Here is a 16,437-nt window from a genome sequence, read left to right as displayed (position 1 = left end):
CATCGGAAAGGTGTGACTGCCACGCTTCATAGATTCATAGAATATCGAATTTCTCGCGATGCAAACGTTGTTAGTATCGATCTCGCAGTACTCGCGTTAACGAATGTTAAAACATATGGCACAACGCAACGTGGCGAGTTGGTTTTTTTCTAAATCAATATTTTTTGTATATCTGTGTGTGTAATATAACAATTATGTTAGATACATACAAACAAAACAAGTTTTTGGAGATGACAAAAATTAAACCAAGACTTTAATAATGCGATAAAAACAGACACGCACGCAATATTATTTGACAAAAGTTGTACGCATTTATTTACACTCATAGAAAATTATTTTTCTTCTTCTCACACGAGAGAGAGAGAGAGAGATATCTATCTGACAGCAAGATTTTTTGCAATCCATAAACCCGGATCTACATCGTCGGCTTTCTCGAATTCGTTCGTCTTCATGAAGACGGTTCTTCTTCTCTTGCCGCTGCAGCTGTCCTGGCGCCATCCATCCCTTACCGGTTTCCTACCCTTCGCTCAAGACTCCCATCTGTCTCCGTTTTCACAGTTGCACCACGGCAAAATGAAGACGCCGATTCGAGCGGAGCCGCCGACGCCACACGAATGCCGCAGATTACCGTGAAAAATGGCCGACCAAAATTGCCTCGTGTCTTCTTAATGCTTCTCACGCTAATTACCCCGGGGGTGGGATCCCCGCTCTTTCATTGTTCTCTCGCCGTTTTTACGTCGGCGGGAAGCTCAGGAGGAAGAACCCGCGGGTTCTTTTTATGATTTAATTTCGAGCGATACACCTTTTCTCGCCGGACGGAGAAATTTTTTCCCGACTGCCACGTATTGTTTCGCCCGCAATAAAGGAAAGCGCGAATATAAGAATCCGACAACAACGGAGCGGAGTAGATTCTTAAGTGAAATTAGTATTACGCGAAGTTGAGTTAATCTCTCGTCCGTTATTTATTGTACACTCGCACAAGAGAGAGCGCCGGATTAAATCCAACATTTCTTATCTCTCCTCTTAAATGCAATCGTCGTCCTTGACTCTTTCGCATTTACATTTGAAAGGAACGAGCGCGATATTAAAAAACTGAAGACATCGCACGGCGGAGGAAGAAACTTACATTTGTACTCGGTAAATCCCTCTCAGTACTCGCTCACCCTTTGCGCGCGCGCGCGTGTGATTTGCTTTATTTTCACTTGGCGTTTTCTATCTTTTTTTTTCTCTCTCTCTCTCTCTCGTCCGGAAAATCACGAAAGTTTCCTATTCGCCGGATTATCGCGAAACATTACGTCTCTTGCGCCGTGTTTCAGCACAATGATTACACCACGGACGTTTGGCTCTTGAAGCTCTCCGAGCAGCAGGATCCATTCCGCTTTCGCATGCACGCACAGCGGGGCCTGCATTATTGCGGCTTATCCGGTATTACGCTTATGTGACGCCGGTAACATCGCAGCCTTAAGCGCGCACGATGTATCGAACACGGAATTACCCCATGAATTCGCTCCCCCTCCCCCCTTGTCTCCCTTCCCCCATAGAAATTCTGTACACAATGCTCGAAGGTTTCCACTATCCGGTCACCCTTGCCGAGGAGACTTCGCGTCGCAATCGATGTAAAATTTATTTATTTATTTATTTATTTTTTTTTTCAAGGATTTTCCGCTCTTTGATAATTCCGAGTTTATTAGTCTTTCTCCCCGCAGCGTTTTACGCGCTTTCAATTAGACTATTTGACACTTGATTACTTTTGTTTTTGTTTATCTTGGCTCCGTCTCTTGGATCCTTGACTTTGGTGCTTCTTATTCGGTAGCTGTTGTTTCTTTGTGACAAGTGTCACGTTCTTTCATTGGAGATTCTTTGATGGAATAAATGTGCTTAATCGTTCTGTAGAAGGCGGAAGATGACGTCACACACGAGATATATTCTATCTCCGCTGCATTCCAGTGCTTGTTCCATGAGAGGCATGAAATTCATTTATTCGATGGGTCACTCGAAGACGTGATCGAACCGATAGATTCATTAGACTCTCGCCATTCGTCACGTAGAATGTAATCGAGAGGGAGCCGTTGGAATATCAGAGATGCTTGACTTCCTTTCTTACACACCTAAATGTATACGTACGTTCAAAGTCTTGCGATACATCGCAAAGGCACGAAAAAAATTCGACTTAACACGCGCGTGCGTAAGATTCTCTCATAAAATTTTGGCAAATTTATTTTACACGTCCTCTCGGAAAATTATCTGATCGCGCGGTCTTTCGCGTTGCTTAAGATATTTCCTCGCAATGTGTCCTTGCAGACACATCGCAGTAATGAATCTTTTAGTAAATAATTTCACGTGCCGGGCGAGCAAGCGCGAGCGCGCGCATATGACCACTTCCGGTGAGCTCGGCACATGCGACGCTTATTAATCAGCAAAAATGAAGCTTCATATTGTTATCGACAACAGTCGTCGTCTGTATCTCCCGTCGGGCGGGAAGGAGAGACCTTCGGTTAATGATATAATCTCGTTATGTAACAACGTGCTACGCCTGCGAATTCAACCCAGACCGACGACGCAGACGGCAGCTCCTGCTGATTGCGAACGTACTTCTCGCATTCTAACAGCGCAGCTCCCGTACTTTCTCCCGATGTGTGCTGCTCCCTCGCTATTTCGTCCTCCCTCCCCCCTGTTTTCTATCTTTTTTATTTCTCTTCCCCCGTCGTCTCTGTTTCTTTCCTGTGTATCTTGCCTCACATATCGCGTTCGTTAGTCGACACACGTGGCGCGGACGGTTAAGTTTGCTTCGCAATAAATTTTTTTAGACTCCCGTCTGAGTCCTTAAAAATCTAGGATCTATCTCGTTTGTCAAGATTACACATCGACGAAAAACGTTATTATTAAATAGCACGTGTTTACTCTTGCGCGCCAGCACAAAGTGGCGTAAGTCACCTCCTCCTACAAAATGCTGACTCGAAGTGCGCTTTTTATTTTTTGAGCGCGCGTTTTTTAATGAGTCACGTTCTCTTTTTTGTTTCGATTGCATCTCTTCGCGAAAGAAAGAAAGTTCGCCGGGAAAGATTGATTCATCCGTTATCGGACTTTTACGATCTTTTAATTGCGATTTCGTGACGCGGGCTTGCAACGGCGGTTTATCATCGATCGCGTTATTAATCGCTACAACATAGCGTCGTAATCTAGGAAAGACCGGAAACAATTGTTTCGCGGTTGAACGTGTACGCGCAACAAGTCGCGTCCGATAAGTCATAGCCAGAACAGAGGTCTCTCTCTCTCTCTCTCTCTCTCTCTCTCTCTCTCTCTCTCTTTCTCTCTCTCTTCTCTTTTATAAGTGTGTGTGTCGTTCTCGGTAATAAACATATCTGTATTGAGATGGTGTGTGTGAACGAGACTACATCCGCGCGAAGTGAGTACGATATAGAATTTCCAATATTGGATACATTCGCGCCGTATGAAGGTGGATGATAGCCATCGCGACGTCTTTGCCGCGCGCGCGATCGATGCTACAGTAATTGGCGTCTTTTGTTTTCGAAAACGCGTCGATCGCGCATCCGTTTGTTTCATACTTTCTTAATGTGTTCTCATTAATTAATTGTTGACCGAAACGAAAGCTACCATTTATCTCTTCCCGTTGCTTCGTTTGTTCTTGTTCTTAAGAAACCTGTCTTGAAATAGCCAACCAGACTATTTTTGCGAAGATCTCTCTGATGTAATAAAATACATAAATATTTGTAGGTGGAATGAACGCCATTTTCTCGAGGACGAAAATTCGCGCGCTCTTCTTGTATTTGCTCACTTTGAGAAGGGTGGACAGAAACGGAGGATAATGAGATCGGCAAGTGAGACAAACCTCGTCCTCTCGGAATACGAGTAAAAAAAAAAAAACAAAAAAACAAAAAAAGAGGGTTCCGAGCGAGACAAATGATACTTTTGATGGCGGGAAATAAAATGAGTCATTCAATGAAGTGAATCGTACTGCAACGAGACGAGATAAAAGCGGAGCGAGAGAGACACACCGCAGTCCCCGAGCTCTTCCGTTTCATGTATAGTGGCCGTTCTTTCCCCAGAAGTTCTTCCTTCCCCTTCTTTTTTTCCTATCTAGCAAATGGATGAAATAAATTGCGCTCTTGGCACTTGACTTTTAAACCCGCTAGGCGGATCTGTCCAGCTATACTTACTTTTAAATGTCTTTCCTGCCACGAGCGGGACGCGACGGCAACGACAGCCGACGCCGCGCTGATGACGCGGGTAACGACGTGACGCCTCACAGATTAAGCTGTTCGAGGCTTACGAGCTGGTGATTACATGACGCCTGCGCTATCATCGGATGGGCAATTACGTCTCCGTAAACGGCCGTCGTTGCGTGTAAACTTGTGGATTTGCCACGGTCATACGGTGGCCGATGTTCTCTCGTCGAACGGAGGAAAATGAGAAAGAGAGAGAGAGAGAGAGAGAGAGAGAGAAAGATTAAAACGTGTCGATTTTTATTAACTCTAGCTTCCGTTCTTAATTTCAATTTCATAATACTCACTTGTATTTACACGATTAGATGTAGATAACAATTAAACGATATAATCAAGCTCTAAATAACCGAAACGGTAAACAAATTATATAAAAAAAAATCTCTACTTAAAAATCTGAAACTCTTGAAACTATCTTATCTCATAAATCTTGCGTTACGTGCGAAACAAGCGAGGTTGGCGAATTACACGTAAAGAGAGAGAGAGAGAGAGAGAGAGAGAGAGAGAGAGAGAGACGGTCTCGTTGGAACGTAGATCGGTAATTCGCGACACGTTATTGTGACGTGACGGTCGCTTAAAGAACGCCATTGTCCCGCGCGGTTGGCAGGATTTAATAATGTTAAGAGGCAAGCTAGACGTTGTGTACACTTCGGGATTGGTACACACAGCTTTCGGGCGTCTTCAATATCTGAGCAGCTCAGAAACGCCATTGTCTAGGGCGGCAACGACGCCAGTTCCACTGGCTGTGCTTTATGATCGCCTCGATGACGACGTTGACGAGCATTATGCAGCGGATAATGGCTTCACTGGTTGCTATCCGCGCCCAAAGAAAGCGACGCTACTGTCACTCATGTGAAACTCGGTCTTTGTGACGTTGCGTTAAAGATTTCTATTCGTTGAGGTCTATTTAAAATTGTTTTACAAATCTCGTTGAACACACGAATCATCATTTACATTCTCTCCGATTATAACCTATTGCTTTGTCAATAGAAAAGTTCTTCTTAACGCCAGAGACTCGTACCTCCTCTCCCCCTAAAAAAACAAATAATCATTACAGCGCTGTCAAAAAAAGTGTCATTTTCGAAACGTCAAAAATAAAAGGAAGTCGCGCTTATCGATATGTGTAATATACGATTGTACAAGATTCTGCGGTGAGATTTTTTAATTCTCTAAATAACTCAGCCTTTATATTTGATCGCAAGCAGGCACGTTTGGCGTACTTCGACGAAGAAAAATGAGAAAACGCGACGGACAGACGAAGGAATGCTCATGTCGCGCTCGACGCTGTGGCATCTACGAGAGTCGGCCGAACCAACAAGTACCGAGTCCTATTCCAATTCCAGCAAGTTAATTGGAATTGTTTGCCGCAGACACCGCGAGCCGCTTGCCCTCACGCCCTTCTGAATCCTATACCTCCCGGCAGCAGCACCTTCCTTTGTCGCCGGATTCTCTCCGACTGCTGCCGTGAGGGCTTCAGCATGAAACGCACACCAGCGCGGCATCGCGGTTTATGCAGCTTCTGACGTTCTCGGAGGAATTAATTTCTACCGGTGCTCGCGAAACCGGTGCTCGTTAAAGACGTTCCGTTAAAAAAAAAAGCTCTTGTTCTTTCGAAAACTAATTCAATCAATCTGACTATAAATAAAGCGCGTAACGTACACGGTCGTTTTTTTTTTTTTTTTTTTAAATAAAAGACGAGCGGTTTATATAAGTATTATTAAATAAATATTATTTTTTATTTATATTAGTATTGCATTTAAACACATTTTGCAAATATGAGTATTTTGCTGATTTTGTTCAAGATTAATTGTGCATATTCGAACAAATGATTTCGATTGAATTGATTTGTATTTAAAACGCTGTGATTATACAAAAAGACGAATTTTTCTGGTCCTCAGGAATAGATATCGCACTTATCCGCCGAAATCGGCGATGAATTATTCGCCCGTATTAGGCAAATGACAGGAATCCTTTCAGGCGATTCTGAATGTGTGAAAGAGAAAAGCAATGAATTCTGCATAACGCCGTTTTTGCACTTCTTTCCTCCGAAATTTATCCGTGTAGTACGATCGCGTCCTTATAAATATAAGATTAGCGTATCCGCGCGATTGGAAAATCGATTGGTTGTTTTCTTTCGAATACCGACATCTGTTTTTTGTTACAGTTTCGAGACTTAATGTTTCTTAATTACGAATAAAAATTACGGATAAACACGCTGTTTGTTTATAATATCGCATTAATATACACAAGCACTTATATTAATTATAGTTTATTTTATTATAATTTTTATTTATGATGCGTAATTTATATACTCGTTGATAAATCAATCAATATTCTCACATTTATGTTAAATCAAGTTATTGCCATCTGATCAGCTTACGCGCGAAAATCTGCTTACGTGACCAAGGCGTTTGCTGAAACTTTCTTGCGATAAATTTCCACTGATTCCTGATAACGCTTGCTGTGTTGTTTTCAAAAGTCGGATAATGACTAATACGTATGACATAATTCTATCTGTTTCATCGATGATAATTTGTAGTACAATAGGCAAACACAGATTAAAAAAACTCGAGCTTGTTTGTTTATCTTTACTTTATTTTGAAGTGATGACAAATTGAAACAAATGACTTTAATCATCAAACATGTTTAGATACGAAGATAAATTATGTCTGAGGAAACATTTACTTAACTGTTTTTACAATTTGTGTGACGGGAGAGAAATGAAATAAACAGTTTATTATGAAATACATTTTTATTCATTCGGTTTTAAGGAATTATTATTTTGATAAACTGTATATATATATTTTAGGTTTTTAATTACATCTTGTGTGTTTCAATGTGTCAAAAGATTGTGATTCTGTAAAAATACATAAATTACTTCATATACTTTAAAACGGGGGGGTTTTGACGAGCCCAATCATTCTGAGAGATAGTTTCTGAAGACTTGCGATCTCTAATCCCTTTTCTTTGGAATCTGAAAGAAGTTGCTTTAGCGCTTCTTGTGTGGACAAATTAGTGACTATTTTCTTGAATTCCTCGGAGGTAACGTTCTTGACGAGTTCGGCGAAGACCTTGGAATTAGCCACCTTGTATTCGTAAAGAGCGTCGATCTTGTCCAATGGTAACAGAGCGTAGACATCCTTGATCATTGCAATCATTCCTTCGCCGACTTTCTGTGGTTTACCTACGTATTTAAGAATGTTCTCGACTTTGGGTGGCACGTACCCTTCCATGCCGATGAGTTCGTGGAATTTCTGAATATCTTCGATGATTGAATATCCCATTCTTTCGAAGTACAGCACAAGTTCGTCGAACTCCTTCAGATCCTCGACGGCGCGCACCAACGCGTGGAATTCAGGAGTGAACATGAACTTTATACCTTCTTGTACCTTTTCATCTTCGTTTACATACGTGATTATTACGTTTATGATATCTTCTACCGGAAGCAGCTCGTAAAAATCAAGTAACTCTTCGTTCAGGGTTTTAGGCTCTATTTTAACGCCGAGAACGACGTACAGAAGATCACCTACGATCGCCACGTTTACTTTGGCTTGTTTCAGGATATTTAAGAGAGTTTGTACCGCTCTAATTCTGTAAACCTTGTTTACAAGTTGATAAAAGTTCTCGGACTTGAGCTCACTGATGAAGTTGACGAAAGCCTCGGAAGTTTGCAACTTTTTGGCGTACAGACTGATGAAAGCGTCAGCATCTACCAGCTTCTTGATTTGTTTGGAAAGTCCAGCGAGTCCACCGGTTTTTCTTTTCATGACTTCGACTTGTTCTTGCGTTAATAGTTGTTCGGGTGGTACAAGTTCCTTGATATTAAGAGCTCTGTTGACTACGTTCACTACATTGTAGATCTGAATACCTTCATTCTGCAGGTAGTTAAAAAGGTTGAGAACTTCAGGAACCGCCTGGAAGTCCACCCAAAGATCTCTGACTAAAGTTGTGTTTTTAAGGTATTTTTCAAGTTTTTGCACTTCAGGATCGTGCTGTCGGTAATAATTTACAACACTCCCAATTTTTTTAAAGGGAAGTAAATCCAGAAATTCTTGGATATCTTCATGAAGAGGACCCTCACCAAAATCCGGGACCTGATGAGCTTGGCTCAGGCCGAAAATGGCCAAAATGGCAAATAGCGTTACCGTAAATTTCATCTGTAAATACACAATTACACATGCAATGACAATATTACAAAACAATTATATATCCTGTTCTTTTTTTATTTCTTTTCAATAATATACCATTTACTTTCAATATTATTTTATAAATATTATATTATTTTTTTAAATATTAGAAATATGTTTTCTCTATAACTTTGCTGGAATATATCATTATTGCAAAAACGGTTATTGGATTATATGTAAAGTACTTGTAGAGTGTTTAACAAACAAATAGAACTTTCTATAAATTTGTTGAACAATGTTTCAACAGGAGAAGAAAAGAAAGTTTCTTTGCTTACCGTGTCAGCCGTGAAGAAAGTTTGACATCGACGGATAATTTTCGTGCGCTTATATATACTTGCATTACAGACATTTATATAAACGGATTATAAGAATAGATAAAGATGTGATTAGATTAACATTCTGATTTTGTTAGTGATATCGGATTCAAGGGAAACGGAGAATCATATGATAAGACTTTAGAACAAGACTGATATTGCATCATTTGTTTTCTTGATATGTACATGTATCTACTTTTGCTATGTTACATTACTTTTTAGGTTTTTTTGCACAATTACTATTTTTCTCTTTTCTCCCCGCCTTCTCTCTCTTTCACTTTATATAGCATTTGACGTGAGATTTCTTTAGTTTTCTTAGAACTTTGAGCATAAAGCTTTTACTGTATCAAAGTTTATATGTACGGTATCACAATTTATCAATTGTAGTTTTAATTCAGGAAGAAAATTAATCGACACAAAATTGATAATAGCTCAAGATAACCATATAAAAATGATGAACAACTGCAATATATTGTTAATTTTATTTGTAAATTCTTTATTACATTTTGCAATGTGCATTCGTTAAACGCTGCAATTTAAAAAAGATGTCGTTTAACACATATGTCAGAAAGTTTTTCTTTTCTCCATAGAGAAAAATTCATAAATACAAAATTACAAAAGTCAAAAAAATAGAAAAAACTGGGTCAATTGTAAATATGTCTTTTATAATCGAACTTTTTTTCGGATTACGAACAAAGTAAGATGTAATATTATTATGAATTATGACGAATTACTACATACATATATGAATTACGAAACTTTGCATGAAAAGCAAATTTTGGTTGTTTGTGTTTATATAAAATTTAAACTGTATAAGAGATCAATTTTTTGATAAGCTGCGTTATCGCTATTTCGTTTATTCAACATATAATTATAAGATAATATTTATCTTAGTCGGTCAATCTGCATTGTAATGCATTGTCATGTGTGTGGATTACATATTTCCTGTGAAAAGTGATTGTTCGTTACACTTTTTTAATTTGGTACATATCTTACAGTTTAATGGCATTAAGATAGTGGATTACAATATTTGTGCAACTCTACTGTAAAAAAATAAAAATTAAACAATTAAAATAAACTTGCTAGAGAAAGAATTGTTTAATACTTAATACTAATTAGTTTCTTTATAATCTTGATTTCTCATAAACAGTTTGTTTTCGGTAACACTTATCGGAGATCGACAAAATCACGGTCAATCTGTTATCTAAATTTTGTTAAGATGTTGCTATAAGATGTCATCACATTTTATGATTTCTCCTTGCTTTGTGCTGCCAATCTGCCGTTAAATCTGCGTTTGACAGATCTGCTATGACTTTGATGATGTGGAATTTTGGCAAAATCTATTTCTGACAGGCGTAGTTATATATCGTAAAATATAAATATATATATAAAAATATATATGATTATGTGCGCCTTAAAAATGAACATAAACACAGTCTTTGCATACCATATTTATATTAAATAACAGTTTTTTGTATATTATATTTATAGTATATTATATTATATTTTTTTCCCTTAAGGATAAAGTGGCTTGCCATATAATTAATACTCAATATGTAATTCATGTACGATTCTTCTTTAAATTCTTCTAATTTTGCTATGTATTTTATTTTTTTATGTACTTTTATGCAGTGGCTGAAGATGATCTAAAATAATAAAGATCGAAACGTTCCACTATCCTATCTGCAGAATATCTTTTATTATCTACCTCTTCTAACTGTAGCCCTAAAGACTGGAAGGTCCATTTTGCCTATTATATTTATATTACAATTTTTTAATAAAAATATGTACATAAATTAAAGACTAAATCAAAGTTAAAGAAGGTCACATGTTTAAAAAATTGCATGCTGATATGGCATTCACAAATTCTTTTAATTATACAATTTTCACAGTTTGTACGTTTCGACTTATTATTTAAATCTTCTTCAACAATACAAAATAAAAAAAATTAAAAACGAGCGCAAATAAATTAACTTCGATTTATATCTTTAGAGTTGTCAATAATTATTTTGTCAAATTTAAAAGCTTGAACTTGATAAAATTATCTTACACCAAAACGTGAAAGATGTCTATTTATTTTCTTACTTACTAAATATTTTATAATTTATTTTACGGGAGAGGAATAAAAGAAGCGTTTAATATAAAATCATTTTATTGTTAACAAGAAGAATTTATTGTACTTTGTATAATTCCATGTTGTATTTTTATTTTATGTTGTATTATTATTTTATTGTGAAATTTAACGCATCAAATTGCGGACCGCAAATGCACGAAGTACTGTACAATCATATCTCATTTAATATTAATTCCAATCATTCTAGCCGATAATTTCGCGACACCTTCGAGTTCTAATCCTACTTCAATAGTCTTCGCAAGATACTGCTTGAATGATTGTTGTGCAGACAGAGCAGTTACAAGTCTATACATTTCTTGGGAGTAAAGTTTTACAAGAAAATCAGCAAAGACCTTGGAAGTCACTAATTTTTCCTCGAAAAGAGCGTCGATCTCTTCTACGGGCAAAACCTTGTAGAGATCCTCGAGCATTGCTTTCATTCCTTCGCCGACTTTCTGTGGTTTACTGGTTTGTTGAAGAAACTGTTCCATATAGGCTGGCACGTACTTTTCCATGCCGATAGCTTCGTGGAGGGTCCGAATGAAATCGACATATGGCAGTCCGGCATTTTCGAAGAATATTACAAGCTCATTGAACTCCTGCAGATTCTCGACGTTACGTTGCAAATTGTGGAACTCAGGTGTGAACAGGTACTCCACTGCCTTTCGTACCTTTTCATCTTCATTTAAATACTTAACATATATTTCTATGTATTCCGTCGGAATAAGTTGACCAAAGTCGGTAATCTCTTCTATCAGCGTTTTGGGTGGTATCGTGACGCCAAGAACGAGATATAGAATGTCTTCTACGAGTTTTACGTTCACTCCGACGCGTTTCAGATGATTCCGGATGAATTGGAAGTTGTAGTGTTTATAAACCTTGTTAACAATCTGCTGAAAGTTTTCCGATTTGAGTTCCTTCATGAACCTGACAAAGGTCGGAGAGGTTCGTGTCTTGTTGGCATACACTCTGATGTAATCGCTATAATCGATCTGTTGTCTGATGTCTTTGAAAAGTCCGGCGATTCCACCGGTTCTTTCTTTTGTACTTCTAAATTCTTGCATCGGTATAAATTTCTTTGTTTTAAAGACTTTGTTAATTTCACTTATTACGTGCTTGGTGCCGATGCCCTCTCTCTTCAGATAGTCGAGAAGATTTTGAAGTTCAGGAATGGATATAATGTGTCTCCAAAGATGTTCCAATAAGGTTGAGTTAGCCAGGTATTCGAAAGCCTCCTTCACCTCAGCATCGTTGGCATAGTAATCCAAAACGATTTCTTGAATTTTTTGCGCAGGGATTAAATCCAAAAAATCGTGGATGTGCTCATGAAGAGGACCCTCACCAAAATCCGGGAATTGACGAGCTTGGCCTAAGCCGAAGACGGCCAAGATGGCGAACAACGCTATCATAAGCTTCATCTGCAAATGTTGAATATAAATACTAATATCTTATACATGTGTGTTATAAAATATATTTTGTTATTTAAATAGAAACTACATGTTATTGTAAAAATGTACATAAAAACACGTTTAAATTGCTTGTTAAAAAAATATGTAAAACATGTGTCAAAAGTTATTTGTTTATCAGAAGTTTTAACAGAAGAAAACATATTGTTTTTACATACCGTGCCAGTTGAGAAAGAACTGTGACGTTTGTTAGAAACTTCCGTACGTTTATATATTTTCTTGTATCAGTAAACATATGAATGTCTATTGAAAATTAAGAAAGAGATAAGATTGTGATCGCATTAAGATAGTAATTCTGTTAATGATGAGTCAAGAAGAATTAAAGAGAAACGTGAGATTTATCTTCTGAAAATTTGGCAGACATAAATACTTGAAAAGTAATCAAAACAAGATTTATAACGGTTTAAATTGCGCAGATTTTGTGCAATCATTGCACATTATATATAATAGTATATTAATATCGCTTAAAGATATAAAAGTGGTGACATTCAATTATAAAACTTAGAGATTATTTTTGAAATATATAAATATTAAATTTGTTAATAAAACACATGATGTACTTATTATTAGTTTATTTTTCTACGCAATTAATTTTCAGTTTTACGTTGTAAAACCAAGAAAGTAATTTTATTTTAAAAAACAATTATAAACTGATCATTAGTGCTAATTTGTATGCTATTATTACAACGAACACTTATGTAATAACTAGTAAGAAGTTCTTATTATATATATTTTGTTTGTGCTTATATAATATTTTAAATTAAGAAGTCAATTTTGATAATCTGCGCGTTATCTCTCTGATTCGTTCAACACCTAATTGTTATAATGATAATTATCTTACTCAGTAATCTGCTGTGTGATCGTAGATTACACATTTTCTTTGTAATATATCATTCTTATTTTTCATATTTTACGTTATTTTACATCATAGAGTTGACAAAGGTTAGATTTAAGATTTTAATGTTGTATCATTCTTGTTTTCTAGTTTTATGATATTAAGACCACTGATTGTTAGTAACAATATTACTAAAAATGTGCTTGCAAACCTCAATTTATCAAAATGATAAGTAATATTTTTGTCCTGTTATCTTTCACGCGCGCTTGTGTAAATAAGTTATACAAGATAACACAGAAAGTAATTATTGTTAAAAAGCAAATAGGTCAGATAACATTATGCTGTTTAAAAAGCATTACTTTTGTAATATATATTTGTTTCTTTGTTTATATATATTTGTTATCTATATTTAAAAAGTGAATTTTATATTGAAGTTATATATTGAAAAACTAATACAATTGCACAAAATATGTTTTCTACATTAATAGAAGAAAATAATTTCAATGATGAAATCTGTTGAAATTATTTGATGAAATCGTTAAAAAACGCACTTCTTAAAAAATAATGTAATAAGAAAAATATATAATATCTTAAAAAATTACTTTATAAATAAAAAGAGAAAAACACATATTTATAGAAATAAACAAAACTATAAAAAAATCAATATAAAAGTGATGCAGTTAGCATATTTACTATACTCTAGTTTTTCAATTGATTTTTGCATTTTTTTTGTTTTATATGTATATTAATTGACATTAATGCGTATCACAATCTTATCTAGTTTATCCTATAGATATACAAACAATGTACTCTGGTATATAATTTACGATATATACTTTTAAACCTTAGTGTTCTTTCGTACAGCATTACGGTAAGTCATTTGTATCTTTTTGATTTTGTTTGAATATTCTCTTTAGTTACGCACAGATCTATCGCAAATAATTTACGTAATTCTTTGTACTTAAATTCTATATTTTTACACGCATACACACATATATGTGTATATATATATTTTTAAAGTTTAACTTTAATATAACACACTTTGTTTAATTTTTTTTCTAAAGATTTTAGAAGAAAGCAAATTATTATTTATAAGAAAGTAAATTGTTCTTGTAAATAATTTTTAAATTCATTGAAGTACACACATACATATATATGTACATAAAAGTGTCACATACATATCTCTAGTTTAAAATATTCTGTTTTTTTTTACATATTACACTCATACACGTTAAATATATATTATAAAAAATATAACTAATAATAGTTAAATATATATTATTAAATATATATTATATGTATATAAAACGTCATATGTGTATAATAAAGTCGTATATTTTAATGCTCAGCACTTTGATTTTCACATATGTGGATATACTATGTTTGTAGATGAAGTTTCAATTGACGCTAATTGCACTCTTGGCCGTTGCCGGTCTGAGTCAGGCTCGCAATTTCCCAGATTTCGGCAAGGGTCCTCTTCATGAAGATATCCAAGACATACTGGATCTGGTTCCTATAGACGAAATTAAGGATGTCTTTGAAGAGTACGCCAAGAAAGACGACGAAGTAAAATCTATAATTGAAATCGCCGAAAGCACGTCTATAGTCAAAAACCTGGTGGAAGATTTCGAGGCCATTCCCGAGGCGATCAATTTTTTTAATTATCTACACAAAAAAAAAGTCTATATCTATGACGTAATGAATGCACTTAACAAAAGACTCGGCATAAAAAAAGAACTGGTACCACCGTCTGTCTTGGTTCGCGAACCGTATACCAACCCCATGCGAACCGGTGGGCTCGCCGGACTTTTTAAAGACATTAAGGTGCTATTCAACTATGACGATTTTATTCGTATCTACGTGCAAAAATCGAAAACCTCAAAACCTTTCTCCAAATTCATCGATCAGCTAAAATCTAAAAATTTCCAGGAACTCGTTAATCAAGTTTACGAAATCAAGTCCTTCCAGCTTATTTTATATACTCTTCACGATGCTGGAGTGGATACGCGAATCGTATCCGATATCATGTACATTGTTCTCGGTATCACTACACCGAACTATCCTGATTTTTTTTAAATAAGTTTAACTAACAGATCTTTTTGAAACTTGATTTTGGGTACAAAAAGAGAAATAAAAAATGATCAAATATATAAATAAAAATTGTGTATACACAATTCTTCACAAGTCTATACTTTTATATTCAAATTGTTTTTTTGTATGTTGCGCTAAAAACATTTCATGTACTTTATACTATTTTTGTAAAATAAACTCAACGCAATTGAATAAAAGCGATATGCGCATTCAAAGATGAAATAGGTATTTTACAGTATAGAAAATATTTTTACGTTTATCGATTAATGTGATTAAGCTTTGACAATACAGAAAATATAATTACTGTACAAATTATTTGATTTGTAAATGTTGTCACTATTTTACAATATTTCAGAGAATTGTGATTAATAATCGTATATTTGATTATGAATAAATCATTATAAAAGTTTAATTTTAAAATTTTTCAATTTTATTAAATGACAAAAATATTTTGAGTTTAATATCTCGCTTGGTTTTAAGACTGTTCCACATGAGATAATCTGTTTTTTTTTTTTTTTTAAATTAATTGATTATATTATTGAATAGTCATATATCACATTTGTGTGATAAAAGTTCCTACACTGAGTTACATTGTTGCAAAAACAGAAAAATATGTTGTTAAATCAGTTTATGTACTATGATTTAATGCATACAACACACATAAACATTTAAAAATTTAGTTTATTAAAACAAATTTTGCGATAAATTAACCGTATTGGAAACCGTAATTCCATTGTCTGCTTAAGTCTTGCAAAATGATATGTGCAAACATGTATTTTTAAAGTCAACAAATTTATATTGCTCCTATCTTATATAATCCTGAAGTATATCAATATTCTGATGTCTTATTTTTTGCAACAACATTGCCATTTTCGAAGATGGATTGATCTCGAGTCTGTTCAAGGAAGAAGCTCGAGCATCACCGTTGCATCTTCGTTAGCCCGAAGTTTCGCCTATCACATAAGAAAAAGCGTAGCTCACGGCGCCGTGTGCTACGAATGACTTTGAGTACTCGCATCTATTTGATAAATAAGAAAAAAAAACGTTAGCGTGCAAGAGCGTTAACTTTTTAAAAGAAAATTGAAAGATGAGAGGCAAGGAGTCAACTTCTCGCAGTGAAACCGAAAAGAATATACTTATGTAGTCACAAAGCGAAGAGGTATGTCTACGTACGTACAAGACGATAAAAC

At 35.5% G+C, this 16,437-nt stretch overlaps 2 protein-coding genes across 2 annotated transcripts; one reads left to right on the top strand and one right to left on the bottom strand.

Annotated features, from left to right (window-relative positions):
- Positions 1-6,974: 6,974 nt before the first annotated feature.
- On the bottom strand, positions 6,975-12,559 carry LOC109852310. Its single transcript, XM_020423350.1, has 4 exons — positions 12,480-12,559; positions 11,038-12,273; positions 8,704-8,784; positions 6,975-8,398 (listed from the first exon to the last, which is right to left on the bottom strand). The coding sequence occupies exons 2-4, from the start codon at positions 12,271-12,273 to the stop codon at positions 7,130-7,132; spliced, it is 2,586 nt and encodes an 861-aa protein (XP_020278939.1). The 5' UTR covers positions 12,480-12,559; the 3' UTR covers positions 6,975-7,129.
- A 1,986-nt stretch (positions 12,560-14,545) lies between these two features.
- Positions 14,546-15,659, top strand: LOC109852309. The gene has a single exon (XM_020423348.1). The coding sequence runs from the start codon at positions 14,546-14,548 to the stop codon at positions 15,230-15,232; it is 687 nt and encodes a 228-aa protein (XP_020278937.1). The 3' UTR covers positions 15,233-15,659.
- Positions 15,660-16,437: the final 778 nt, after the last annotated feature.

The sequence above is a fragment of the Pseudomyrmex gracilis genome, unplaced genomic scaffold (assembly GCF_002006095.1).
Source record: "Pseudomyrmex gracilis isolate BER0280 unplaced genomic scaffold, ASM200609v1 scaffold_27, whole genome shotgun sequence".
In the NCBI taxonomy this organism is placed as follows: domain Eukaryota; kingdom Metazoa; phylum Arthropoda; class Insecta; order Hymenoptera; family Formicidae; genus Pseudomyrmex; species Pseudomyrmex gracilis.
Note: the sequence above shows the minus strand (reverse complement) of the source record. Positions and strands in the feature narration are given on the sequence as shown.